This window comes from Lynx rufus, unplaced genomic scaffold (genome assembly GCF_022079265.1).
Source record: "Lynx rufus isolate CCGP_SWC_20201006 ecotype Redwood Valley unplaced genomic scaffold, mLynRuf1.p SCAF_19, whole genome shotgun sequence".
Lineage (NCBI taxonomy): Eukaryota > Metazoa > Chordata > Mammalia > Carnivora > Felidae > Lynx > Lynx rufus.
In genome coordinates, this window is record NW_025814833.1 from 17,658,714 (window position 1) to 17,686,162 (window position 27,449).

Genomic DNA, 27,449 nt, shown 5'->3' on the forward strand with positions numbered 1-27,449 from the left:
TTAAAAATATTTGGAGAGAAAAGAATTTAAAAATAGTTCAAGGGGTTTGTGAGAATATATGTGGGACCCAAAAAAGCCCCCAAGAACAAATAAACAACAAGACCATGACTTTATATCATGTTAGACTATGGCTACTATTGACTGGGGAACTGTTAGTTTCTGTAGGATTCACACTAAGATTTGTCTGCATAAGATAGCGTATGTATATATGTTTGGGGAAGGGAGTTCGTGATGGAAAAAAGTTTCCAAAAAAAAATATTGCTTTGAAACAATAGTACCATGGTAGAAACCAATCTATAGACTGCCACAGGTAAATTGGAAATCACTGCTTGAGACCAAGGTGCTCTGAGCGCTGTCTTATTTCCAATTTCATAATTCACATTTGGCATGTGAAGATGAGGTTCATTAACAAGGGACTCTCCAAGGAATACTTTGCTTTCTTTTAAATGAGTTTGAGGAACCAGTGTTGAAAAGCAAAATCTATCTCTGCTTTGGAAAACAATACCAAATGAAAGATTTCATAACCAACCCTTCATTTTTAAAAATAACCCCACTACAATAGACATTATTTCACCAAAATAAACAGCTCCTTTCCTGAATGTCGTAGTACTAATGAGGTAATCATGAAGGGAATCATATGAAAGCCCCTTTGCACAAAATTTTGAAGTTTGATTCCAAATACTTGTATCTTGCCCCTTTCTTCCAGACAAGACACACATACACAAGTGTGCATACACACAGACACACACACACACACACACACACACGCCACCACCACCACCATTTGGGTAAATGTGATTAACAAATAACTGAAGTTTACTATATATGAAATCAGCAGGGAGCCAACTGCCCCACTGGCCAAATACTGAAGAACATTTCTGCTTTATTTTCTTGGCCTGGGGTTTCAGTCAATTGGATGAGCAAGAAGGTTGAGAATAGCAGGGTCAATGACTGAGGAGAAATATAAATAAATTCAAGGAGGCTTAGATAAATTCATGTAATACAGAGCCATAGAAAGTTGTTAAAAGTAAGAGGCAAGTGCTTGAAGGACACCTTCAGATGTTTAGAGTTGACATCAAGAGGACAGGCATGGCTTCTCATAGTTCTTTGTTGACCTTATCTTAAAACACTCCTAGCTCGAATCACCCAAAGAGCTGACCTACAGGGACCAGTCTACAATTTTTTACAAGATTGTTTTTCACATCACAAGAATTGAGACTATTTAGCCTGAAGAAAATATGCAGCAGTGGAATATATTAGGATTGTCTTAAAATATTTGAAGGGTAGACATTTCAAAGATGAATTGTACTTGTTTTGTGGGGCCCTAAGGGACAGAACAAAACTCAAAGGGTGGATATTACAGGGATAGAGATTTTTGGCTCATTGTAAAAAGAAGATTCTCATAGAGCAATCCAAAAATAGAATGGGCTGTCTCCATAGATAACGAGCTGTTCATCTTTGAAGGGATTCAAGATTAGGCTAATGGCCACTTGTCAGGGATGTCAAATAGGGGACTCAATAATCTGATGAATGACTGCACTAGAGCAGTGTTTTCCAACACTGGTTGTGTGTAAAATCATTTCCAGAGCTATTTTAAAACACAGATTATTGGGTCTCATGCCTCCTCCCCTCATGTTGATTCCATAGGTTCTATTAATCTGCATTAAAAAAAATTTTAATGTTTATTTGTTTTTGAGAGAGAGAGCATGAGCAGGATAGGGGCACAGGGAGAGAAGGAGACACAGAATCCGAAGCAGGCTCCAGGCTCTGAGCCATCAGCACAGAGCCCGATGCGGGGCTCAAACCCACGAACCGTGAGATCGTGACCAGAGCCAGAGTCAGACGCTTAACCGACTGAGCCACCCAGGCGCCCCTTAATCTGCATTTTTTAAACTAGCACCCCAAGTGGTTCTAACACAGATGACTAAGAGCCACTCTTTGAAGAACGTTTGACTATACAGCATATAAGATAATTTATACTTTGATGATTTGGATTTGCCTTTTTTCTATGATTCCTATGTGAAGGATGCTGGGAGAAGGCTGGAGGCTGGGACTGCAGGGCAGAGAGAAGCCTGAGTAGGAGTAGCTAGGCCTGTCTGGCAGGAAGAGGTGTCTCGAGAGTGAGTACAGCTGACTGGCTGAGTGGTGGCCTCCCCTTCCCAGTGTTCCTGTCAGGGAGGGAGAGAAAGGAAGAAACTTTCCTCTGATCCACAGGGACCAATGGGAGATGATTGTCTCAGGGACTGGAATCTGAGGCCTTGGGAGACCCCAAGTGCAGACAGATACCTACAGGGAAGCTCAAGCAGTGGAATCTGACTATGGGTAATACAAGGCCTAAAAGTGAGGAAGAAATGCCACTGCAGGGGCATAATGTCCAGAAGCTTTGAAATATTTATAATTTTTTCTCCTATGATCCTTATGACGCCCTTCCTTTTCCATGCTCATTTACTGCATGGGTCTTGGGTGACCAGGACCATCGTATTAGCATCTTTATCACCCTACAGCAAGCCCCTGATTCAAACTTCCCGTCCTAGAGGGCTGCAGGTGACCGGGTACAGGCATTGGTCGTAGGTGGAGATGGTGATCGGTATGACCTAGGTAAAGGCTAAGAGTAAGAGGAATTGCTTGGGGACAATGGGACAGAAGTAGAAGATAGACCAGGAGCTCTCTCCTACTTTCCTGTAACTGCCCCTTCCTTCCCTTTTCTTTCCTTCTCTTACCTGCTGGGTCCCAAGGGGTCAGGGCTGCTATGTTGGCGCTTTTATAACGGCTTCAGAGAACCTCTTTTCCTCGAATGGCCCTCCCTACCCGGAAGAACTTAGGTCAGCATCCCTAGGGGCTAGTCAGTGTGGAAAAACAAAAGCAGTCAAACCTCGAAAGAAGCAGGGGCACAAGACATTTCACAAAGAGAAAGAAAACAATGGGACAGAAGGAAGAGACCGTTCAGGAGCTAGAAACCACCAGCCAACGTGACAGAAGCTGCCAGCGCTCCCTCAGTCTCTGTCCCCCTGTGACCTGCATGGTCGGGGCTGCTGGCTTGGCGGTTTCACAGAGGCTTCAGGCAATCCCAAACCCCCAATGCCCCAGGCCAGAGGGCAGTAAGTAGACACACAGAACATCCGGCCTTCACTTCGGGAAGTTTGTTAAAATACAGTTGGGGGGCGGGCGGCGCGTGGATGGCTCAGTCATTCGAGCAACCGGCTTGGTTTTGGCTGAGGTCGTGATCTCACAGTTCCTGGGTTGGAGCTCCGCGTTGGGCTCTGCACTGACCGTGTGGCTGGCACCTGCTTGGTTGGGAGTCTCTCTCTCTCTCTCTCTCTCTCTCTCTCTCCCTGCTCCTCCCCAACTCACTCACTCTCTAAAAAAAATTAAATTAAAAAATCTTTCAAAATACAGTTGGAAACCATGGGCGAGAGAAATGGCCTTAAGAATGAAGGGGCAGGATGAGAAATTTCAACAAGAGTTTTGAACTCTTGTCGGCCATGGGCCAAGGCGCTCTCTACTGTCACATGACCTCTCGCCTCCCTTCTTCTTGGTCCTTTTCCATCCTTTTTATGATGTGGTAGCCCTACCGTGTTACTGCTTTTCAGATGCTTCAGGGAGCCTCATGCCTCAAAGTTCCCAACCCGGGGGAACTTAGCTGGGTAGACATGAACCCGGTCACTGCGAAGAGCTCAGAATTAGGAGGACCTAAATGCTATCAGGAAGAGGAATGTATTCTAGGGGCGCCCAGGTGGCTCAGCAGGTTAAGCATCTGACTCTTGGTTTGGCTCACATCATGATCTCATGGTTCGTGAGTTCAAGTTCTGTGCTGACAGGGCGGAACCTGCCTGGGATTCTCTCTCTCTCCCTCTCCTTTTGCCCCTCCTCTTCTCATGCTCTCTCTCTCTCTTTCCTTCTCTCTCTTTCTCAAAATAAATCAACTTTTAAAAAAGATTTAAAAAGGCAAGATGAATGTATTTTAAAACTGGCCCAGAAGGCTTCCTTCAGAAGCCGGAAGCGCGTTTCTAGTGCATCGCCCTCTGTTCCTTACCCGTTCCCTTTCCCTACTTTACCTCCTGGGTCTGGGCTTCGGGCAACAAATGCAATTGCATTTGTTTCTTACAGAGGCATTAGGGACACCAGAGGTTCGACCTTCCCCACACGGGAGGCTTGCGGAGTGGACAGCCCCGAGTACCCACATGGCAGGGTGAGGCTTCCTGGGAGTGAGTGCAGGTGACTGGTGAGAGGAGTTTCAGCGGGCCCCCTCCTTCTGGTGTCTCTACTAAGAAGGGTTAGTGATGGCTCATCTTTCTAGAAAGGAGTCGTATATGGTGGACATTCGTAACCAGACTGAAGTGAAATTGCTGCGCTCTCTTCCTCCTTCCCTTTTGCTACTTCTACGTCTCTGCATGCTGTGGGCAGCAGGTAAACAGGTGTGATGCACCAGGGTGCCGGTCGGGCCATTCCGGTTCCCAAGCAGGAGACCAATGCTCTCCAGCCCAGAGACCAGATTGCCCGGCCTTCACCCACGCCATCGGTCGGAGGGCAGTCGGTCGGTTTTCCAGTCAGTGCAGGCTGGGGGCATTGCCAAGACTCCTACGGGGTTAAGCCGGCGTGGGGAAATGTTAACCAGGTAGGTAGAGTATCCCCACCACAGATTAGCTGTTGATGAGTACCTGAGAGGAACCATTCCTCCTTTCTAACCTCCCTTGGGGTGCCAGCATCCCCCAACCAAAAGTGTGGATGCCGATTAGGACGGAGAAGGGACTTGCGACCCTCCCCCCCACTGAAGAGTAATTGCTCTCTTCCGTGGGGACCAGATGAGTTTTTGTCAGGCTAGCGTCCAGTCCTCTTCCCCTCTGTCCCCCTGGGGGCCCTTGCTGTTGCCACGGATACCTCTTCCAGTGGCCAGGGGCACTGTGGGGGAAACGGCACAAGATCCACTGTATCAGGACCTCCCGCCTTAAGTGGCTTTGTAGGGGCTTTTTCGTCTTCCTGGGCAATTATTGGGATTGCCCTTCCGCCAGTCTAGAGATTAACAGGGGCTAGTTAAAGCCATTTGTTACCTTTAAGGCTTCCCTTTTCTTGCCAAACCTGTGGCTCCGCAACACAGCCAGACCCATCCTTAACTAATCCATATATCAGAAAATTCACAACTGATGAAAGCGATAAATAGTAATTACTCACATTAGAAATATATTCTTCCCTGGAAAATGGAGATACCCTAGTGCATTTTGGTGTTTACAGATCATTAACTGCTTGTCGGAAGAACCTAAGAGGAGGGCTGTCAGAAATAAACATAAAACAGCCCATGCATCGAAAGAGAAATAAAATTTGATTTTCAAAAATGAATCTAATTCATGGCACAGCTTTTTCTAGGAATTCATCTGTTACATGATGGAAGGCATACTCTTATCTAAGGCATAGCAGCACCAAGCAGGGAAAGAAAAGTTCAAAGGGGTTGAAAAACTTACTTACTGAAGTTGAGCCAATCTACATAGATACGGTTACAGCATTCCAGAAGTCTGGTAGCTAATCTTGGAGTCTCCCGTACAAACATCAGTTATTTTTTTCAATACTTTGGATCCGTGTCTTCCCAACACTGTACCATATATTCAGCACGTCTCATGTTGCCAAGACGGAATTAAAAAGTTCCGCATTCCCTGATTTTGTATTTAAATTTGTAACCTTAATGTTGCATTAATGGCCTGTTTTGCATATCTGTTTGATTGTACCGTCTTAAAGATTCATTTAAACCTGGGGAGGACAGCATGACTCCTACCTGCTTCTCATTAATAACATACTTTTCAGTGAGCGGATAATGAATGACCTGGATAGAAATCAGTAGAAATGCAGATTGCCATTAGGCGCAGAAGGGGGGGGGCAGGCGGGGCGTCCACTTTTTCCACCATACTGACAAACAGTTTCGAGGCAGAAGGTGTTGAAAGCAAGCCTCAAAGAGAGACGACTGTCTAGGAGGGTTCTTAATTAAATAGTCTGTCGTCTTTACATGCAGGACTGTGAAGGAAGAGGCACCTTGACGGAAATTAAAATTTGCAAGTGACTTAAAAAATCTTGCGTTAATAGAAACAAGCCATCTAATTATGAAAAAGAAAACCAGATAACTCGTAGTGACAGATTACCCTAATGGGCTCTGAAAAACACACGGGTCTGCGTAAACATCCTTTAATTTGTTGAGTTCACTATTGTTAGTGGCACATTGGCGGGGGTGCAGAGTAGGGGCTAGCGAGCAGTGAGCATTTCAGCTGATAAAGGGCTGCCATTGGTTGCTCAGAGTTGGAACAGAGGGCAAGCAGGAAAGTCTTAGAGGAAAAATAAAGAACTTTTTTTTTTTAAAGTATTATTGGCCTCCTCCACTCTTCTGGAATAGCCCCAGATGATAATGGTCTTGCTTGAGAGATTGAGGGCCTGTTTTTCAAGTTACTGTATTTCTTTGGTAATAAGGTGCTGGCAGCACCTGTATTTCTTTGGTAATAAGGTGCTGGCAGGACTTAAGGAGAATGCATTTCAAGCCAACGACTCCTAATAAATTATCCCACAGACCACAGGTTTCACAGGTGCTAGAAAACAGGAAATTTGGAAATGCAACCTGGACTTTCAAGTTCCCTTTACTCTTCTAAATCCTTTAGGATTCAACATGGCTTCCTTCTGCAGTTTGACTGTTGATCCTTACTGAGTGGAGGTGATAACTGTTTTTCTATCAGAAACGCAAGTCAAATGAAATAATGGTTTGCTTAGGTTTACCCTGGAGAGTTTTTAGACTTTGGTTTTGTTTCTGTTCAATAGTAGCAGTGAATACACAGGCCTGAATATAAAACAACCTAGTTTTCTAGATGATTCTTTAAAAACAACAATTTTGCTTCAGCTCATGCATCTGTTCCCTGGGGTTTTTTTTCTTCTTCCTAATGGGGTTTGGTTTGCAAATTTGCGATTTGGCAGCACTGGTTTCAGTGTGGGCCTTTTGGTATGCTTGGTTCAAGACCCTGGTCACCGTATGACTCTAACCAAGCCGAGTGGCCATAACATTCAACCTGTCTAATTTCCCCCAGTCATACCTCCATATGAAATGCTGGTCCCGTCCTCCCTTTGGTGACTCAGAAAAGGCAAATTTACAGCTGTGACCTTAATATGATTGTAACACAGTTTGAAAATGCTAGGCAAAGGCATTTGGAATGAGTACTTGACAAAGTTACTTGGAATTTTTAGTGGAAAGCATCTCTGGAGATTCTACCACTTTCAATTTTGATTACACTCAATTCTTCAACCCATCTATCAGCGCTGATACTGGGAAGTACTATTTTTGAAAAACTGAGGGAAATTGTGAACGTGTCACCTGCCTGCCCACCTCTGTTGGAATTCTTCTCTTGCAAAGGAGAACCAGAGAGAGGGTGTCCAAACAACTTAATGTAACAACTCACAGAGCCAGAAAGAGAAAATTAGGCTAAGTGGAACTTTAGGAAGCATACTCTATTTTTTTTCCACAAATATTTCCTTGTATAATGCTCTGCTCTTTTGAAGGAAAGTATAATTCTCAGGCAGCAATAACGAGAATATTCTTTCATGGCATACCTAGACCCAGGAGTTCATTTATTTTCAATTTTATATGAATAGACTAAATTTAAAAGAACCAGTTCCTGTGCACCCCCAAGAGATTTTTCCCCACGCAAATAATAAATACAGCTTACCTTTCTCTAGAGTGGCCTTTCATAAACAACAGTCTGGGTAGGCTGTTCCAGAGCTACAGCTCAGACCTGAATGGGGCAGGAGTTTCGCTTCCTCCTTCCCTGCCCCTCAACTTAGGCTACAGCCAATCCCTCCAACTGGTGCCGTCAGACATCGATACAGCCATCACTTCCACCATCAGAGCAAACAAGAAGAATATTGTGAGACAGACAAAGTCGTTCTTGGTGCCCTTTTGCTGCCTTCTAGTCCCTCTTTGCCTTCTGCTTCACTTAAGCGGTAGACCTGCACCATCCAATATGGTACCCACTAACCCCATGTGACTAGTTCAATTTAAAGAAATTAAAACTAAAATAAAATTTAGAATTCAGTTGCTCAGTGGCACTAGCCAAATTTCAAGTGTTCAACAGGCATGTGTGGCTAGAAGCTACCATGTTGGACAGCACAGATATAGAACATTTCAGAAATTCTATTGGACCGTGCTTCTGACTGTTCCTTCAGTTTCTTGATAGTGAAAACCATATCTTCCACATCTCCATGCCCTATACCATTCTACCACAATGCCTGATACAACTGAACAGGGGGACGGGGGGGGGGCGGAATTTAACTAAGTTTCCCAACGAAGTAACTAAGTGCTTACTATGTTGTCAAGAGCTGTGCTAAATCCATTATAAGCAATCTCATTTCATCATTGCAAGACCACTGTGAGGTAGATCCTATCACCGTCCTCATTTTTTTCAGATAAGGAAACTGAGGTAACGAGAATATTCTTTCATGGCATACCTAGACCCAGGAGTTCATCTTTTTTCAATTTTATATGAATAGAATAAATTTAAAAGAATTTTAATTCTTTAGTTCCTGTGTATGCCCAAGGGCATTTCAGTGAGTTTAAATGCTTTACCCAAAGTCACTCAGCTAACAAGTACCAAAGTCAGGTCTTTATAACTTCAGGACCTACGTTCTTAACTTCTGCTCTATGCACCACCAAAAGAAAATACGTAACTGTGCATTTCACCATGGACAGGCCAGCCTCTCGCAGAACGCTGCTGACTGGGTAGCTTTTCCACGGGACTCATGTGGTCAGGGCAGAATAAAGACAGGTTGGGATCAAGGCCTGAGCATGAAGAATGGGGGGTGTAAAGAAGTATGTTGGCTTGTGTTTGTGTGTGGGTATCAAACTAGGTGGCTGGCTACTTCTCTAAATGAAATAACAGCAAAGTAGTAGCCTTAACTACCGTTTTACACATGGAGACCATTGCCGTTGGCCCCCAGTGGTGAAGATTAGTGAAACCTAATCATTTTTTGAAGTCACCCCCGCAAGCTGCACTTACCAGAAGGTTCTGTAACTCGAGCTTCCATGCCGCAGGGTTTGTGCCAGGACACGCAAACGCCAGAAAATCAATTTTCCTGCAGCTTTCACAGTCAGCGTGTTTGCCAGACAAAACCCCAGCCAGCCACTTTTTTTTTTTAAATCAGCGTAGCACCATTAGAAAGAATACTTACTGGAACACTCCTAACAGCAAGAAGGAAAAGACTTAAATCTAAACCCAACTGTTCAAACTTGAGAGCCACGGGAGATGGTGAAATGTGAATATATTGAAATTGAACATTTTGGTGGCCCCATTTGGACTTATAAGGCATTCTCTGCTAAGCATCTAATGAATTAGCTTTGATCCTAGTCTCTGCCTCAGTAGCACTGACAGCACATAACTTGCCATCATCCTTCTTCCCGCCCACATGTGCCCATGCCCTCAGTGTGCCCCTGACTTATCACCCCGTGACATCCCAGCTTGCCTGCCATCCCCAAGACCTATCTTGATTCTCCTTCCCTCCCGTATTCCTCTGGCACAAATTCTCTAATAAACCAAATTATACAAAGGTGGTGGGTGTGAGTTTTGTTACCCTCCCATTTACCACGATAGCGTGATCTAATTTATTGAGAATTTACTACATGCCAGGCACTGTGCTGGGTGCTTTATAGGAATGATCTCACTTCGTATTCTATCTCCATTTCAGAGATAATTATTAGAGTGTTAGAGGAATTTAAGTAATTTGTCCAAGTCCAACAGAAGGCATGATCTATAATGGTAGGATTTAGGGCCTTGTGACAGACTAGTGGAGTATTATATTGGTGCCTTTTACACCATAGCATACTTAACAGCCTTCAAAGTTGAACCAAAGAAGATGAAGGCTATATAAAATCATGTCAAAATGACAGGTCAAAGATGTAAACCTCAGTGAAGTCACCGGCATTTTGCTCAATGTAGTCACCAGCAATTTCTTCCCTGGGAGGCAGTGTGGAGTAGTAGGAAAAAACGGGTTTGGGAACCCAACAGACCCCGATTTGAGGGCTAATTCTGCCATTTCGCACCTATGCAATTATCACCTTACCTCTTTAAGCTTTGAAGGATGGTAGGGGAGACTAATGATGACAATGTAATCAAGAATATAGACTTCCATGTCAAATGATCTGGGTTTAAATCGCAGCTACTTCACTCATTCATTCAGTTAATACTTACTGAGGGCATTCTATGTGACAGCCTTTGTTCTAAGTCCTCAAATGAAACAAAGTCCTTTTGGACTTTGTCTTTGTGGATGAGACAAAAAAAAGATAAGCAAATATGTAAATAACGTGTATGTTTCAGTTGGCGTTATGTGAAATGAAACAAGCAGGTAAGGAGACAACAGGTCGGGAATGCTATTTTATCTCAGCTGATTGAGGAAGGCCTCTCTGTTGAGGTGACATTTGCTCAGACACCTAAATGAAGTGGGGGGCAGGCCATGAAAACATGGGGTGGAGGGGGTGGGGAGAAATTCATTTCAGATGCAGCGGCATGAGCAAGGCTCTGACCGGGGAACATGCTTGGTCAGTTTGAGAATGAAGGCCCGCGTGGCGAAGCAAAGCGAGAGAGGGAAGGAAGGGTAAGAGATGAGGGCAGACAAGACAAACCAGAGCCCGTTGTGCTGGGCCTCCCAAGCCCTGGTAAGGACGTTGGATTTTATTCTGTGTGTGATAGGAAGCCATTCTGAGGGGTTTGAGCAGAGGAATGACATGATCCAATTTGTGCACAAAAGGACCATGCAGACTGCTAGGCGAGGGTAAAAGTTGCAGTACTTTTGACCTTGCAAGAACTTGACCTTGCAAGGATCACCTGTCCATATCCCAGTTTTGGAGAAACGCAAAGACACAACATTTACTCGTGAAGGTGAAGGAGGGCCCAGGAGGTGCACAGGAGTCTATAGTGCCCGGTTCAGGCAGACAGCAGACCGAAGCCACCTTTTCAAATTTGTACCAGCTAGCAGTGCCGCCTGAGCCTTTATTAAAAGTAGCAATTTTAGAGGGGGCTAAATAATTTGGAAGAAAAAGCAGATTATAGTTTTTAATGATGTTCTCTTAACTAAAGATACACAACCTACAGAAGAAATGGACCAAATTCTTAAGCAATAAATAAGCTACAATAATAGTAGATAGCGAAGGAAAAATGAAGGAGGGTAAGGCATTTTTGTTTGAAACATGCCATTTCCCCTTCGTTAGTGTCCTGTTCGCAGGGACGGCTTTTTCCAGCCTCTGAACAGCACCTTTTACAATGCCAAGAAACTCACTCCCCTTTCTGGGACACCCATCCCCTATTCAAATAAAAAGGATCCCTTGCTCAAAGGTAACAGAAACCTTTGTAACATCAGAGACTGCCTCCATGAGGACCAAGACTCCTGATGCCAGAAAGGAGGGACAGAATGGATCTCTGAGCCAAAAAGACAGTGAAGTCGGGTGAGAGAGGTAGAGACTGAGAACCCAGCCTCTCTGTGGCATGTACAAAGCTAGTTTTATACATACAGTGGTGGAAATGGACAATAGAGGCACGATACCTGCAGTGGCCAAAAAATAAATGCATAAAGCCAGCCCATTCCCCTTTGGGGAATGCTGGAGTACAAAATTCCTAAAACCAGCATACCTGGCTGGCTTGGCGAGTGGAGCGGGCAACTCTGGATCTCGTGGTTGTGAGTTCTCACCCCATGTTGGGTGTAGAGATTACTTAAAAGTAAATCTTGCCTCCCAAAAAGGTACCTAAAACCATCGTTCCCTGACCTTTCCTTCATTCTATCCTCTCAAATTATTCACTTAGAACACACTGTACATGATTGGGGTATAGCGATGTCACAAACACCAATACTTTTTTTGCAAAATGTAACTTTGTCTACATGCTGACAGCAAATGAATACCGTGAGTGAATTAGCTTCCAATTTATTGGTCTGTTGTGTTAATGTTAATTCTCGACTCTCAACATATCAAAAAAACGCCTGTTGAATCATGTTGAAATGAAAAATTGTGTTCATGTCCACATCACGAGAAGAGAGTGTGTTATTGTCCTTTGTGCTAGTGCCGCTATATCGAGCACGTTATCATCAGTTGTTGGGGCCCCATTTTAGGAGGGACTTTGAAAAATTAAAAAGCATCTAGAAGATGGAGCTTCCCAGAAAGAGGCGGGGTGGGTGACGGGAATTCATGTCATAAGAGTAATAAATGAAGGCCCTTATAATGTTTAGTCGGCAAAAGAGACAATTAACAGGTGACACGGCAGTGGTAATCTTCAGCAGCCACACCATGTGGAAAAGGGCATATTTGTTCGATGTACTGCAGAGTGCAGAATTAGGACCCATAGGTGGAACTGCAGTTGTGATATTCATTCATCCCACAGATACATAGTGAGGGTTTCATACATGCCAGGCATTATGCTAGTCACTGGGAATAGAGAGAGAGAGAGAGAGAGAGAGAGAGAGAGAGAGAGAGACGTAATTCCTACTCCCAAGGAGCTCAGGTTGCACTGGAGATGACCATTAGAAAGCAGTATAACCAGTGCTCCATACAATGGAGAAACGGAAGCGGAAAGAAGAGACCACCCAATTCAGGCAGAAGGCAGGATAGGACTGGAGGGGAGAGAGACTGTCATGAAGGATGTCAGCCCAACAAAAAGAATTTTCTATCAATTTGAACTGTCATAAGTTATGAGCCTCTTCTGAGCTCGGGAGTGCCTCACCACCAGAGACATTTGAGCAGAGAAGCCAGGCTGCATGGGGTGAGAAGCTGAACCAGATGGTTTTGAAGGTTTCTTCTATTTCTAAAAGAAAGGCTGTTACACTACTGATTCCAATTGGATGTTCTATTGATCAAGCGGGTGTTCTCATTTAACTCTTAGGGAAGCAGAAAGCTTCATTCACCAGGTCTCCCCAGTAGCAGTGTTCTGGTTAATGGGGACTTTAATGTGTGAGCCTCAACTTAACTATCAAATGTAAGTTTTAAAGGAAAATTTGCCATCCTCCCCATATGTCTTCCTCAAAAACGTTTTTTAAGTCCAAATCAAATGATGATTACTTTTATTAATGGCAGACCATGGGCATTCACCGGAATGTATCCGAAGACCCAAATATGTGAATAACACTTGAACATAGAATTCCCTCCATAAAATGAAGCAATGATTCTGTTAAATAGGGGATTAAAGTAATTTATCATGCTATTAAGTTCTGTCACTAAAACAAATGATGCTTTCTGTGCTAGAAAAATATGTAATGTTTTTGGCACTTCTCGTATGCCGGGCACTGTTCTAAGTGACATGTACGTATTAACTCATGTCATTTCTCTCAAGAAATCTTTGAAGTAGGCACTTTAAAAAAAATTATCCCATTTGATGGATGAGGAAATTGAGGCACGTGGGGGCTTGATAACTTCAACACGTAGCGAGTGAGATTCAAACCCAAGCGATGCGACTCCACACTCTCAAACATGGCACCAGACATTTACGTCGTGCGCCTGGTCTACGGAGGAACAGTCATGCGCAGTGATGAGGGGCAGCCAGCGCCACTGCAGAGAGAGGCAAAGTCTGAGTGGTGGGCTAAGTGCGGTCACTAATCACTCGTTTCTACACATCAGCCTCACTGGGCCCAAGATCCAAATTTCCACTCAACAAAAGCAAATTTCTTTGTACAGTTGACCTTCATGACCTGTGACAAATACTTGGAAGGGTGATTGTTGAATCCATGAATGCTAGAGCTCTGCTTGATCTCCTGTTTTGGATTAATCTGTTCCTCCTCCATTCATGTATTTCTCCTTTTGGATTTCATATGCTAATTTCTAGCAGTGCTAAGAGAATTCCGCGTGGCCTCTCTGCATACCCGTTGTTTATTCGTTCTGAGGTACAAAATGGTGCTCTGTGGGATGAAATAAATGAATCGTGGCAGGTTTGAGAAAAATGAACTTGCTATTACACATCCTGACCATAATTTTTTTAATTTCTCCCAGATGATTGAACTAAGATTCAATTCCTTTTATTGCCTTCAGTATTTCAGCCAAAATAAGACAGACTGCAAAAAAAAAAAAAAAATGCTAGTGATTTTTTTTTCTTCTTTTTGGTCTAAATGTTATACAGTCACTTAAATACCAGTTAGGAAGATAAACGTTTCAGCTCAATTTTTCTCACTTGTGAGCCATTGCTTTTTCCCCTTCTTAACCTCCTTCAGAATTCAGTCATCAACCAGGAGCCAGTCATTTCTGCCACTAACTAACTTTTCATTTCCTGAATTCATTAATATCTGCTGCTTGTACACTGCACACATTCAAAGTGCCCACTTCAAGCACCGCCATTTATTCTCCTAGAAATGCATCATTACCTAAGGGAATAAACCCTTTTAACCTGTATCAGCAATCAAAGAGCTCAAGTAAATGATGAAGTAAATGAATCCAAATTATAGTGCATGCAGATCACAATTCACAAACCCTTTGCCCTTGCCTTATAAATTTATCTTTGGACGTAATAGCCCGTTTGCAAATAATGTAAGAGACAAATTGGTCTACCCCCTCCCCCTTTCGCTCAGGTTCAATTAGACCAAGATGAACACAAAGTACCTCTTTGCAAGTGCATGGAGATACACACCTACTACAGGCTTGTCTCCAATGCCAAAAAAAATTGGAATTGACCTAAAAGTCCTTCAATGGGAGATTGGGTAAAGTATGGTGTAGCCATAGCTGGAAATGCTCTGCAGTCATTACAAAAGAGATGTTTATTCTCATAAAAATATAAAGAGTTGCAAGGGAGTGAATGATAAAGATCAAATTCAGGATAATAGTTACTTCTGGCCTGGAGGAAGGGTATGGAGTTAGAGAGGGGAGTATAGGCAGACTTCAACTAACTTCATAATGTTCTACTGAGTTTTGTGGCAAGTACGGAGGTGTCCTTACATTATGTTTCATATCTTACAGTGCAGCTGAATTATTTACTAGTTTATCAAATTCTTTGAGCCACTGACTAGGAAATTCCTACTGAGGTAAAATTAAGTCATTGAGAGTGTGTTTCATTATGATGTTTCGAAATTGTTTTATGCGTCAGATGAGGATAACGTGCTCTGGAATGAGCATAAATGTCAACGGGTGAGATCTCAATCTTAGAAGACCTTGATTATTGGGGGAGAAAATTATTGGTGTGGACAACAAAGGCAAGCTCAGTGGCAAAAACAAGAACACAACAAAGTGGATTATAAAGCATATATCCTGATTGGTTTAGCTGGGAGTTGGAATCAACGATCTTTAGAGTAACTTCAGCTCTAGAATTCTACAGGGCTATAAAACCAGTGTTAGTAACCATTTTCCACCAACCTTCTGATGCCTTTGACCAACAATCTAGATGTCACCCTGATCCAGCTAAGCTTCAGTTATTAAGCAAATACATCTTAAATGCCTACTATGTACATTGTGCTGGCTGCCAAGAGGGCTACCAAAATGAATCAGGTGTGGACTCTGTCCTCAAGAACACCCAGTAATGTGAGTAGGACAGCCACATAGCCAACTCACCATAATGCACTACAGTAAGCTCTGTAGCCAAGGTAACAGCAAAAGTGCTTTAGGAACATCCAAGAAAGCATTTCTGTGGGAGCAGGAGTCAGGAAAGATTTCACAGAAGCCACGGTATTTGCTCTGGACCTCATAGGATGAATAGGGATAACTTATGCCTAGGCAAAAGCATAACCAAAGGCATAAGACGTGAAGGTGTGTGGCACATTTCAGTGAACAGTGAGTAGTCCAGTGTGACTAGATCATAGGAGAGTGTAGTCCAGATCATAAGGACTCTTGAATATCATACGTAAGAGTCTGAATTTTGTTCTGTAGGTTTTAGGGAACTATGAGAAGATTTTAAAGAATGGTCAGGTTCACATTTTGGAAGGATCGCTGGAAGATAAACTGAAGAGAGAGGTGAAGCCTGGAGAGTAATTGGGAGGCAATGTAGTCCAGACCAAAAAATGGTGGGAGCCCGCTCCAGGGCAATGGTAACGAGAATGGAAAGAAGACAAAAGAACAGAGAGGACATTTCTATGTCCGAATAAACAAGGCATAATAAGAGGCCGAGGAAGGAGTAAAAACCAAGCTTGGATGTTCGGTGGTTTCCTCATAGAACTTAGGAGAGCCAGGCTTTATAAGGAAGATAGTAAGTTTGGTCTGGAATTGTTTAATCTGAAAGTGTCTACAGGACCATCAGGTGGAGATGTCCATCAGCAAGGCTTGTTGGCTGTCTCCCCAATACATACCTTGGCTTCAACCTCTTGTCTCTACTCCCATTGTTCCCAACCTAGTCCAAGTCACCACCATCTCTCCCCTGGACTATTAGAATAGCCTCCTAACCACTCTGGCCCACCTTAGAGCATATTCTCCATACAGCAGCTAGAGTGATGCTTTAAATTTTTAAATCAGATCTTATCACATGCCTCCTCAAAGTCCTTAAATAATTTCAGAAATTTTCAGAAATTTTCAGAAATGTCAGAAATAAATAACAGAATAAATCCAAACTTTTTACCATGTCTTACAGGGCCCTACAAGATCTGACCTCTGATTATCCTTCTGAACTCATTTCCTACCATTCTCCCTTTTGTTCATTTGGCTTCAGCCGTATTGGCCTTTTTTTTCCTGTTCTTCTTGCAAACCAACTATGGAATCCAGATTCCCAATCCAAGTGAACAGTTTGAGTGACTCAGTAAGGTCCTCAGTGGGTGTCCGATCACCATAAACACAATGTTTAATTTGCATGGCGATAACTCTGAAAGTTCCAGCCCTCTGGAATTATTTAAGCAGGTCAACGCAGGCTTCAAGAATGTAGCCAGCCAAAATCCAGAGAAGAGCAACTAAATAATCAAAAAAGTTGAGGCAGGGGCCAGGAAACCCCATAAAAGGACACTTGAAATCCTGGCATGTCAGTAGTCTCTACCATGCTACCTCACCTCTGGTCAAATAGCACTTTAGAATTTTTCTGTTGGGTTTTCATTCCCAAGGACATAACTCCCAACTCAACTGGAAGTCATGGGGTCATTAAGACCATGCTTCCTTTGTATTCTCCAGAATGCCTATCATAGATCTATAAGCATTTAGCATGTGTTCTAAGGACCACCTGAATTGAGATGACATTTAGTGGCATTAAATTCAAAATCCAAAATGGTAAAGATGAGGGAAACTTGGCTTGGTTGAAAGAACTAACAGTTTGGCCTCAACCTGAGTTGAAAGAGGGACTATTCACTCTATCATACTCTTCCCACACCCAGGAGAGTGCTTTAGATACAGCAGGTGCTCCACAAATATTTGTTAAAAGGATGGATGAAAGGCTAAATACATTAACACAAACTCAGGCAGTGTTATGCTAGGAAATAATGCTCCAGTGACAAGAAGCAAACAGTTTATTTTTCATTCTGTCTTCGTCAGATATCTGGGGTACCATGTCTATTTCTAGACAATCTAATTGAAGAGAGGCATCGCTAACTAGAATCCTGTGGGGGATAGACCAAAATTGTGAGTGTTCCAGAAATAGTATTAGACACCAGTGGAGTTCAACCTGATGGAGAGATGAAGAGGGGGGTATAACAACAGCCTTGCAATACTTGGAGGGCCGTCATGCAGAAGAAGGAACAGAATTGCTTTACGTACTCTAGCAGATAGTGCTAAAGGTTGGGAGTCCTAGAGAAACAAATTTCAGCTCAGAATAAGAAAGTGCTTTCTTACAATAATTAATGTCCCGTGCTGGAGTAGGCTAACTGAAATGGTTGTACACTCCCCTCCAGTCGCATTTTTTTTTTTTTCCGGGCAGGTAAAGGGTAATCACATAGCAGGATATTGTAGGGGAGATTTCTGAATTGAGAAGAAGATTGAACTGAGGAAGTGTTTTTCCAACTAGATTGCAACCCATTAGTGGAGCCATGAAATCAATTTGGTGGGTCCTGACTGGCGCTTCTTTCTTTTTTCCGGTGAATTAGAATACAATAGAAAGTATCAGAGAGCATCGCAGGTCACAAAGATGCAAAGATGAGTGCGGTGTTGAGTAGCCTATTTTGGAACCATGTTTACATATGTATGAATGTACCTACTGGGCCACAGCGTGACATGCTCTTCTTACCATGGGTTGCGATCGAAATTGTTTGAAACCCACTGCACCGAGACCTTTTCCAGTTTTCATATCTGGTGTCTAAGAATGCTTGTCTCTGTTGCAGAGGTCCAAAATTGCTGTCTATGAGAAAATGTGGTCTTACATGAAATCAGCAGAGCCATCTGTGTTTACCAAAACAACAGCAGACGGAGTGGCCCGGGTGCGGAAGTCCAAGGGAAAGTTCGCCTTCCTGCTGGAGTCAACCATGAATGAGTACATTGAGCAGAGAAAACCGTGTGATACCATGAAAGTTGGTGGAAATCTGGATTCCAAAGGCTATGGTGTGGCAACCCCTAAAGGCTCAGCATTAAGGTGGGTGGAATAATATAACAATATCCGTGTTGTTATAGTATTCCACCTACCCTGATGCATTTTGTTGTCATTTTCTTTCTTGTGGATTTTGAGGTAACTTTTAAAAGTTTAAAATCTACAATATTCCATGGAGTTAAATAAGACGGTAAATTATGGTTTCATCTATTTAATGCATCCATTTTTTTTTAATGTTCTCTCTCTGTGTTGTCCTCTCTGACTGTTTGTTGCTGTTTTAATTTTACAGTTCAACGGCTTTTTCAATTTAAATGGTAAAAGCCAAGTTATGGTGCCATATGTGACGAATGTTAATTGCATGGATGTGGTGTTCTTGTTACTTTTTTTCTCAAAGACAACTTCCCCATCCCGCACACTTCGGTTTTGAGCAAATGTTACCCTCCATGCCACCTTCCAATATTTAACCCTGTATTCGCTGTACAGACATTTTTCTAGCTCCACGTTCTGTGAAATTTAGCCAATTTGTCCTCTTGTGCTCCTTTTTATACGTTAACGATTTCCTACGCATTTGTGCATTTTCTTACAAGTTATGTTTTATCGTTTCAAGAAATGCTGTTAACCTGGCAGTATTAAAACTGAATGAGCAAGGCCTCTTGGACAAATTGAAAAACAAATGGTGGTACGACAAAGGAGAGTGCGGCAGCGGGGGCGGTGACTCCAAGGTCAGCCTCAATGTCACCACAACCGGGTACCCTTAGTGACGAGTAATCGGCAAGACTGTTATCTTATTACTGAGGAGAGAGCACAAGACGCACACAGAGAGTGGAATGACCAGGTTATTCCGCTGCCTGGCAGCTTTGGGAACCAGAAAGACTTTGGGGCACTGCCCGCATTTTTGATCTAACTTGGGTCCCTTCTTAAACTCCCAGACAGAGGCTCCCCCTCCACACCCCTCCCTTCCCCTCACACGCCAGACCGGTTGCCTTATGAAGGCCACGGTGTGGGTCTCCACGGCCTAGGCTCTCAAGAGCCCAAGGCTTTTCCTTGAGACTGTCCCCGCCTGCCTCACATGAGCGGTGTGAGAAGTCAAATCTATCTACTGAAAAGTCGGGTTACGGCCTTTTTTTTCCCCCTAAGGCATGATGGTTGCTCACCGAGGTTGATTGGTTGATTAGAGTTGCCTTCTTCAGTCGTGTGTATGAGTGATGAGATGTTGTTCTTCATATGCGGTGGCCTATTTAAGCTGGCCCCACTTAACTTGAAAAGCCAAAGAACGAGCTCGGTTTCAAGTTAAATGGGGTCTTTCTTCAGTAGGCCACCCCATATACAGACTCGGCAAAGATATTTTGTATCTTTAAACAAGCGCGTCGCCTAACCGTGATACTCCATGTGTATGAATCCCTGATTTGGCTTCTCCTTAGCCGTGTTCTTGGTTCAGGTAGGTCTAATTGTTATCCAGGCTGCCATCATGAGAAAACCCATCTCACTTGGCATTCCTTTGGCTCCATAATGCTCTTCGGGACTAGAAAGAACGAATAACCCTCATCCAAGCAACGAGAAGTAGTTGCAAGCTCAGAAGCCATGACAGCAAGTAGTGGAAGGACACGTTGGGTAAGTACAGGAGAGGACCTGAGAACACAATCCTCCATGACCCAAAGGGCATGACAATTATATTGAAGCATGTAAGATCGACTCTTGTACAACCAAGATACCATGGGCATCTCTTAAGGTGAAGAACAGTGTTTCCCACACACAGGCCAACAGACAGGCAAGCCAAACCTTTTCTCCTTCGGAGACAATGGTTCCACCTCTGCTCTCCTCTTTCCCTCTCCATTCTGCAGGATCCTGATGGAAAAGTTAGTTTGCCAGTCTGCAGGATAACATGGGTTTGGAAACACTGATACAGAGCACAGAGCACTTTCAAAGTGATAAATTCAAATACAACTTTCTTCAACACATAATCTTACCAGGCATTGGTGAGGTCTTTTACTGTAAAACCTTGATTAACCAGAACTCACCTAACCACTACCCCAACTAACTGAATTGCCCCTCCTCAGTACTCCACATTGATGAGAAAGCAGCAATAGTACCAAAACAGAAGACTGCAACGAATTGATCTTTTGTTGTTGTTGTTAATCATTTGCCACGAGATGACCTGTGGTTAGGTCACATTCAGCTTTGTCTCCCATATCTTCTATCCGGATTGACCCTCAAACATTAGAGGCTGCTTCCCGGAGGCGAGAAAGTGGATACAAGCATTTTGAGGAAAAAAAAAAAAAAAGGTCATTAGCCAAGAATGAAACAAAATGAGTACTCTTATCGAAAATTCCATTCATCCCTTATGGATTCCAATTAATCAAGGTTTTACCGTGTGTCAGAAAGCAGTAACTTCCTTTCCCACCAGTGTGAACTGATGACAATCACAGTTTAGCCAAGCTTTGGGCTCCTTTGAGGTTTACAATGGCTAACCTGACACCTAGAGTATTTAGCACCTTCTTCTTGGTCTTTTTCTCATGTTGTTAGCAGGCCACGGAGAACCTAATTAGATCATGCAGGATGAAACCCGAGCTGGATTGGATACACTGCTCTCGAGAATTCACTCAGCATGGTTACGAAGGAGCCATGGACTGTGTCAAGATCCACATGATGCCAAGTGCCCAGAAGTTTTCAAATAACCAGATGTGTGATGTTACACAAACCAAAAAAATCTGCATGTATTTGGCCGAATGTTTACTTTCCACCCAGATGTTTTGGTATATCATGAAGACCCCTAGCACTTTAGACCAGCTATTTGCTAATTACAACGAGCAATCAAGCTTTTCTCTTTCCTCAGCTGATACTGCTGCAAAGTTATCAAGTAACTTTATTGCCAGCCCACGATTTCCAGATTATCTGATTTTTGATATGCAAATAGAGAAAGATCTCAGTAGAGCCTAAATGTTTCCAACTTCTTTGGCGTTAGTGCTACCTGCCAGGCATCTCTCAAATCGCTTGTTTTGGTCATCCCTCCAGCCAGCCTTTTGAAATAAGTCAACCCTTTTCTCAGCTCTGGATAATAGTAAAATGAGTGCTGCCTATCCAACGATTGCTTATTCTGTTTCCGGATTACAAGGAGCTTGCCTTTATCTTCTTCCTCCTTGCTACCTACGGTTCTCTGGGAGTGAGCAAGAGTATCGGGAAAGGGGCCAAGAGAGGTTTGTTAAGCAAATGAAGACTTTAGATTGTCAGTTGAAGTTTTTCCTTAAGAGAACAAATTTTTTTCTCAAATGTTGCAAGCATGTGTTAGATACAATCATATCGGTCACAGACCTATCCGCTAAAGTATGTCTCACAAGGACCTCCACTGTGGCAACGTAGTATAGTGAGTTTGAATTACAAAACAGACGTAAAGTAATAAAACCGTCCTTCTTCAAACCTGTTTTGTAATTTAGGACTTTCCCATTCAGACAGTCCTTCCCCTCCGTCAGTCCAGATCCATGCAGTTTAACTGAATTAGTAAAATGCCTTGGGAATTACACTTCCTGATTGTATTCCATCCCCAGTTAACATGACAACTGACTGTTGAATACATACCATCATTTCACAGAGAATGAGACCCAGAGATGGTGGTGACTTTGAGAAGGTCACACAGCTAATGCTGCCACAAATCTCTGCTGACTTTCAGGGTCACCTCTTGCGATGATACTGCAGACAGCAATTTATCACATGTACCCATCCAATGAGCAATGTGAATCTGATTGCATGTGATAGATTTCCCTAAGAATCAGGTTCATTCACAACTACCTGGCTTACAAGGCAAATGGCATATTTAAGCCATTTCAGCCCTCAGTACTGATTACTAAAAATGACAATAATCACAAAGCCTGACATTTATGAGTGCTTTTACTTTTGCAAAAACACTCCCACACCTATTATCTCTGAAACGGGGAGAGGTGGAAAGACCTGTAATACTTATCTCTTGGTCTCTCTCCTGCGACCTTAAAATAACGCTAATATGGGCAGTTATGTTAAATTGTTGACTTTAACCCCCTGGCATGAGCCATCATGCGTTCTAAGCCTAGTCTCAAAAAGTTACTCCTCTTTGGAAGGAACCAGCAATATTTTCGGGCTGTTTTAAATGTGCACGTGCCCAAACTAATGAAATAGATATTTACTTCATTTTTGAATACAGGGGATTAAGACAAGGTCAGTCACTGAGGTGGCCCCTGAGCCAGACCTATAGGCTAGAACTGAAACACTGCTTGGTTTCACCAGTTTCCTGAACGGGGGCTAATAGGACCCCAACAAATCATACCTGATCCTTCCTTGATGGCCTACAAATGTACAGGCAAGGATCATGAAAGTTAGAGGCGTGGTCGGGGAATTTTTAACCTGCGAATCACCCTTTGTGTTAGCGCGTTATCATGGCGTGTGCGCAAATGCGGTAATTAAGAGCTAGTAGGTGGTTTCGGTAATAAACCCCAAGCACCAGGGCTTTGTGACACAGCCAGCGAAAGCCTGTCGCTGTGAATCACAGCAGAATGGGGATTTAGCTGCTGAATGACCACATAAGCACAGTCAGCCTCCCTCCACAGCTGCCCGTCACCTCAGACTTTCAAATTCTTCTGATCTGCCCCCACCCACCCTGCTTCACTCCCTTACTCTTGGGGAAAGGGCACCAGCTTAGCTTTCCTGAGTAGACTTACCTTACTAGAGGGGGTCTGGTCTGTGAAAGAAGCTATCTGTGACTGGAGTGACAAGGCGTTATGGACCCTACCCTACCTCACCCTAAAGTGGCCCTGGCTTCAGTTCCATCTAGGGATTCAGACTTCCAGTGTCTGTATGTTGCAAGCTGGAAACCGGCAGGCTTTGTGCTTTGGGGGAACATTGGAGCAGAACGTTTAAATGGAACCATTCTGAACCCCTTGACCGGAAGGAGAGCTGTATGATAGGTGCCTTAGCTTGCAAGGCGTCTAGGGAAGTAAGCGATGACGATGCGATATGCAGTTAAACTTTGATCGATTGAAGAAGTGGTTGAATGATCATTATGATTTCTAGGATATTGGTAGAGAAATGCAGCGGGGTTATATTCAAAACTATACAGGGACTAGAATAAACTAACCAATGTGACCCTAGGGAAGGAAGCGCTTAGGGAACTTGCTTTCAGAAACTCAAAAAGTGGCTTGCAGTGAAAATGAGTTGTGTTTCTTTTCACGTGGGTGCTTTTATAGTACCTGGAAAGAGTTTGTTCTCTTAAGAAATTCAAAGTCATCCTTCCTTCTAATCGCTAGCAGACATTTTTTTAAACCTCAGGCATTTGCTTAGCAAGTCTCGTATCCAAAGATAGTAAAAAGTTGGTGGTACTTAGATGAATGAGGTGGTGCTATGTTTCCCATATGTATAAATGAGATCCTCCGTTTTGTGTGTATTTCTTCTTCCATGTATGTCTACAATCCTCCTCTCCTATGCCGCCGTCTCTTAACCGCTTCTCTTCCACACCCAGAATTCTTTGACATTCTTGGGCCTTGGGTAACGGATGTGAATCTACATCTGCCTTTTACCTGCAACAAGATGGACCTTTTATTGGCAGGAGCCATCCCTAAAGGTAGACATTTTGGATGCCCAGGGTTAAGACGGATCCCAATGACTCTTTATTGACACTGTTATGTGTGTAGGCAAGAATCATTACAGATCGATGGCACTTCCTGGGTCTTAGAAGAAGTTCCTGTGAATCACCGAGGCTGGTTTGGGATCAAGGAGTAGGGTGAGTATGTTATGCTCTTCGTTGGTTTGCATGTCTCTGTGCTGGTGCTGCCTCCTGGAAGTATGAAGAACCTGACAGTTTTCTTTCCTGGTAGTGACTAAATTTGCTCCTTGAACTTACTCAGGTCTTCTTCCCAAGAGCAAACCCTCACTTTCTCTCAAGTGGCTGCTTCAAGCAAGGGACCTTTTTGCCTTAAGAACTGAACCAGTCCAGTGACTGCCAAAACCATTGATTTTGCCAGATGGTGTTAAAGAATAAATTCTACCACCGGAAAAAAAAAATGTAATCCAGAAAAAAAAATTAATTAATCCATTCTCATGATTTTTTTTTTAATTGACTGCGTGGCCTTAACATGATTTCTATGATTAAGACATGATTAGTTGCCTTTGGTGTTATCCTGATAACTTGAATGTGTTTCTTATTGACAAATAATGACCAAATGTTCAACACCAGAGCTACAGAAAGAGCAGCAGGAGTGAAAGGCCTGAAGGTAAGAATGCTATTGTACAATTGCCAAGAGGAAAGACACCGCTGCCGTGGCAGAGTGAAACGGTGTGTGTCTATACCCTTTCTGCCCCACTAAGACCAAATCGTTTGGTTTCCCTTCATTTGGAGAGAAGGTTATAGAACCACACTCTCCGAAAGGCAAGACAGCCATGGAAAAGAAACATGAAAGATTTGAAATGATTGAAATACATGCACTGTGGGTGGGAAGTTGGTGGAATGGGGGTGGGGGGAAAATTTATGGAGAACAATTGAAATCCATTCTCTTTTGACTTTCTAGAGAGCGGTATAGCATTTGGCCCTTGGCACATGAGGCAAATCCCCATTGGTCACAGGTGGCAAAAGTGTGTTCCAAGTGCTAAATTCACCTTAAAGCTTCATTTCATCTGGCCTTGAAGCAAATATTTCTCAAAATATAAAACTAAGGCAATAGCATACTTTACATTGAAAAGAAAGAGAGGGAGAGAATGAGAGGGAAAATACGGACTCTGCTTGTGCGTCCTGTCTAGTAACATCACTGCTGGAAAGTGCAGATAAGTGGATGCTGGAATGCGTGCTAGGAGAGGGTGGTATGTGCCCTGGCATGGCAGCAAGTAGTCAGGTTTCAGATCTGATATCCAGACCCCATTTGTTGTGATCTAATGGAGTGTAAGCTAAGACTGATTATCTTTCTATGGCTCACGGTCAAGAGAGGCCTATGGGGGGCCGGGGGCTGGGGAAGAAAGAAGATGCTGGCACCCATCATATTCAACTCTCAGTGAACGTTTTGCCTAGAGTCGGGGGCATGACCTCGACATCTTCAGAAACACATGTCATGTGGGTTTCCGATCTAATGTGAGGTCAGTTTCTGTCTTCTCAGTCTATGCTTTTCTTTCTCGGTGCCACTGGGATGGACCAAAGGAAACACATTTATACATAATAAAACCCAACCAAATTTGATAGTTTGAGTTTTTAATGGATCTCAAAACAGAGTTTTCCAGTGCATCATGTCCGTTATGACTTGGGGAAATATCTGTGGCCACGTTTTAACCAAAACTGTTGTCTCCAGATGCTTAACAACTTCCCTGAGCCCCTTCTCTCCATCAGGGATGAATTGAGTGAGTCTTCCCAGACAAATTGGGGTGTGTGAGATAGTCCACGGGCAACCATGGTTTTGGATTCCTGTTCCACATGGAGAGGTTGGACAAAGGCCGGGTTTGGCAGAAATCACCAGTGAAATCCGCAACTTGTAGAATCAAGGGGTCTATCCCGTTGAATTTGAGAGATTATCATCTGGAAATGCACTGGCTTCACTCACATATCCACAAGTAACTTCTGTAGCCCAGATGCTCATCAATAGGTTTCAGTCACTAGCATTGTTAGGCCCTTAGTAAAATGACTCACAGCTTTCAACTCCCGATGTTATATGCATGCATTATTGAATTTGCTCTTTGCACTTATATTAAATTATGATCTCATTAGCAAGGAGTTAAATCGGTTTGAGCTACATTTGTGAACTACACAGATATAAATTCTCACTCAGAGGGAGCTTCTAGCAACTAAGCTCTGCATGACTGCCAATCATCAGGGCTGCCCCTGGGACTGAGGGTTGCTTGGGTGGCCAGAGCCCAGTAATGCCAGCAGTCATAGGTACGTGCTCCCAGGTTGTGGAGAAAGCTCACGCTGATCCAAGGGTAGAAGAATTGAAATAAACCCCCATTCTCCTAGAATCCTATATCCAGAAAGCCCTGTGAAAAGAATCAGATAGAGACTTTTTTTTTAAGACTCCAGATTCTGGTATAGTCTAGGGCATATTTTGAGCTGCAGTGACCTCCAACAGCTACCGTACGGAGAGGTCACATATCCCAAGATAACCAACAGAAAACAATATGAAGGACCTCAGAGCAAATCCTTCCATCTAGCAAGGAATCCTCTCCTGCTTGGTCATCAGGTGGCTTCAACTTAATAAATCAAGACCTACCTGGGCAGAGCTGTCTACAGCTGCCTGAGTGCACATGCCTGTGATTTCCCGAGTGATGCTAGGAGTTTTCCAGAAAAATCTAGGGAAGGAAGTGAGCGATTGGGAAAGGTGAGTTGTCACCATGAAAAGCTGAAAGATCTCCAGCAGAAAAGCCAGTGAAAGAGACGATGGATATCCTCCCTCCACCAGGCTGCAGACAGTTCTAAAAAGTCACCCCCCAAAAATCACTAGGTACCAAGAAGCAAGTGTCAGTAACTTGGAGTGAGGTTTAGATGAGGCATAAGGCGAGGGGAGGGCTTCCAGCTTAGGTTGTGATAAGCTTCCATTTTCATCATCCGGACACCGTGTTTGTTAGAGCAGGTTCTTAATTATGCAAATACACCACCCTTACTCATCTATTTCTTTTACTTCTCTGTGAGCTCCTTGTCTTTCTCTGTAACCTACATATTTACCCATATATCTATCCCTCTCCCTCCTAAGGGCGCCATTGAAGATCTTCTGGCGTCATTAATTAAGCAGACATTTGCTCTTTAGGTGTCCCCGCTCAGAGATGAGAAGTGAAGCCACTGAGAGCAGGATATGTCCCACAGTCTCTAGGGTAAACAAACTGTACTGCACCCCAGGTTCCTATATTTTTCAGGCTCAGAGACATATATCTACAGTACAGATTTTTATACCAACCCTTTCAGGATCGTCATTTGGAGGAATCAGCTTGGTCATTAGCTCACTAGGCCATTTTTTCTTCTTTCCCCCTCTGGCGAGACTCCACACCCTCCCATCACTCCGCACATTTCTCTCTTTGTTCATGACTCCAAACTGCCTATTTGGGGCATTTCCTGAA

The 27,449-nt window shown here is 43.4% G+C and overlaps 1 protein-coding gene across 1 annotated transcript in view; it reads left to right on the forward strand.

Moving 5' to 3' along the window:
• Nucleotides 1–27,449, forward strand: part of GRIA3 (glutamate ionotropic receptor AMPA type subunit 3) — a 266,764-nt gene that overhangs the window by 224,301 nt on the left and 15,014 nt on the right. The window contains exons 13-14 of the mRNA XM_047081913.1: nt 18,199–18,446; nt 19,009–19,123. Coding sequence (XP_046937869.1) covers nt 18,199–18,446; nt 19,009–19,123 — 363 coding nt within the window. The remainder of the gene's footprint in view (nt 1–18,198; nt 18,447–19,008; nt 19,124–27,449) is intronic.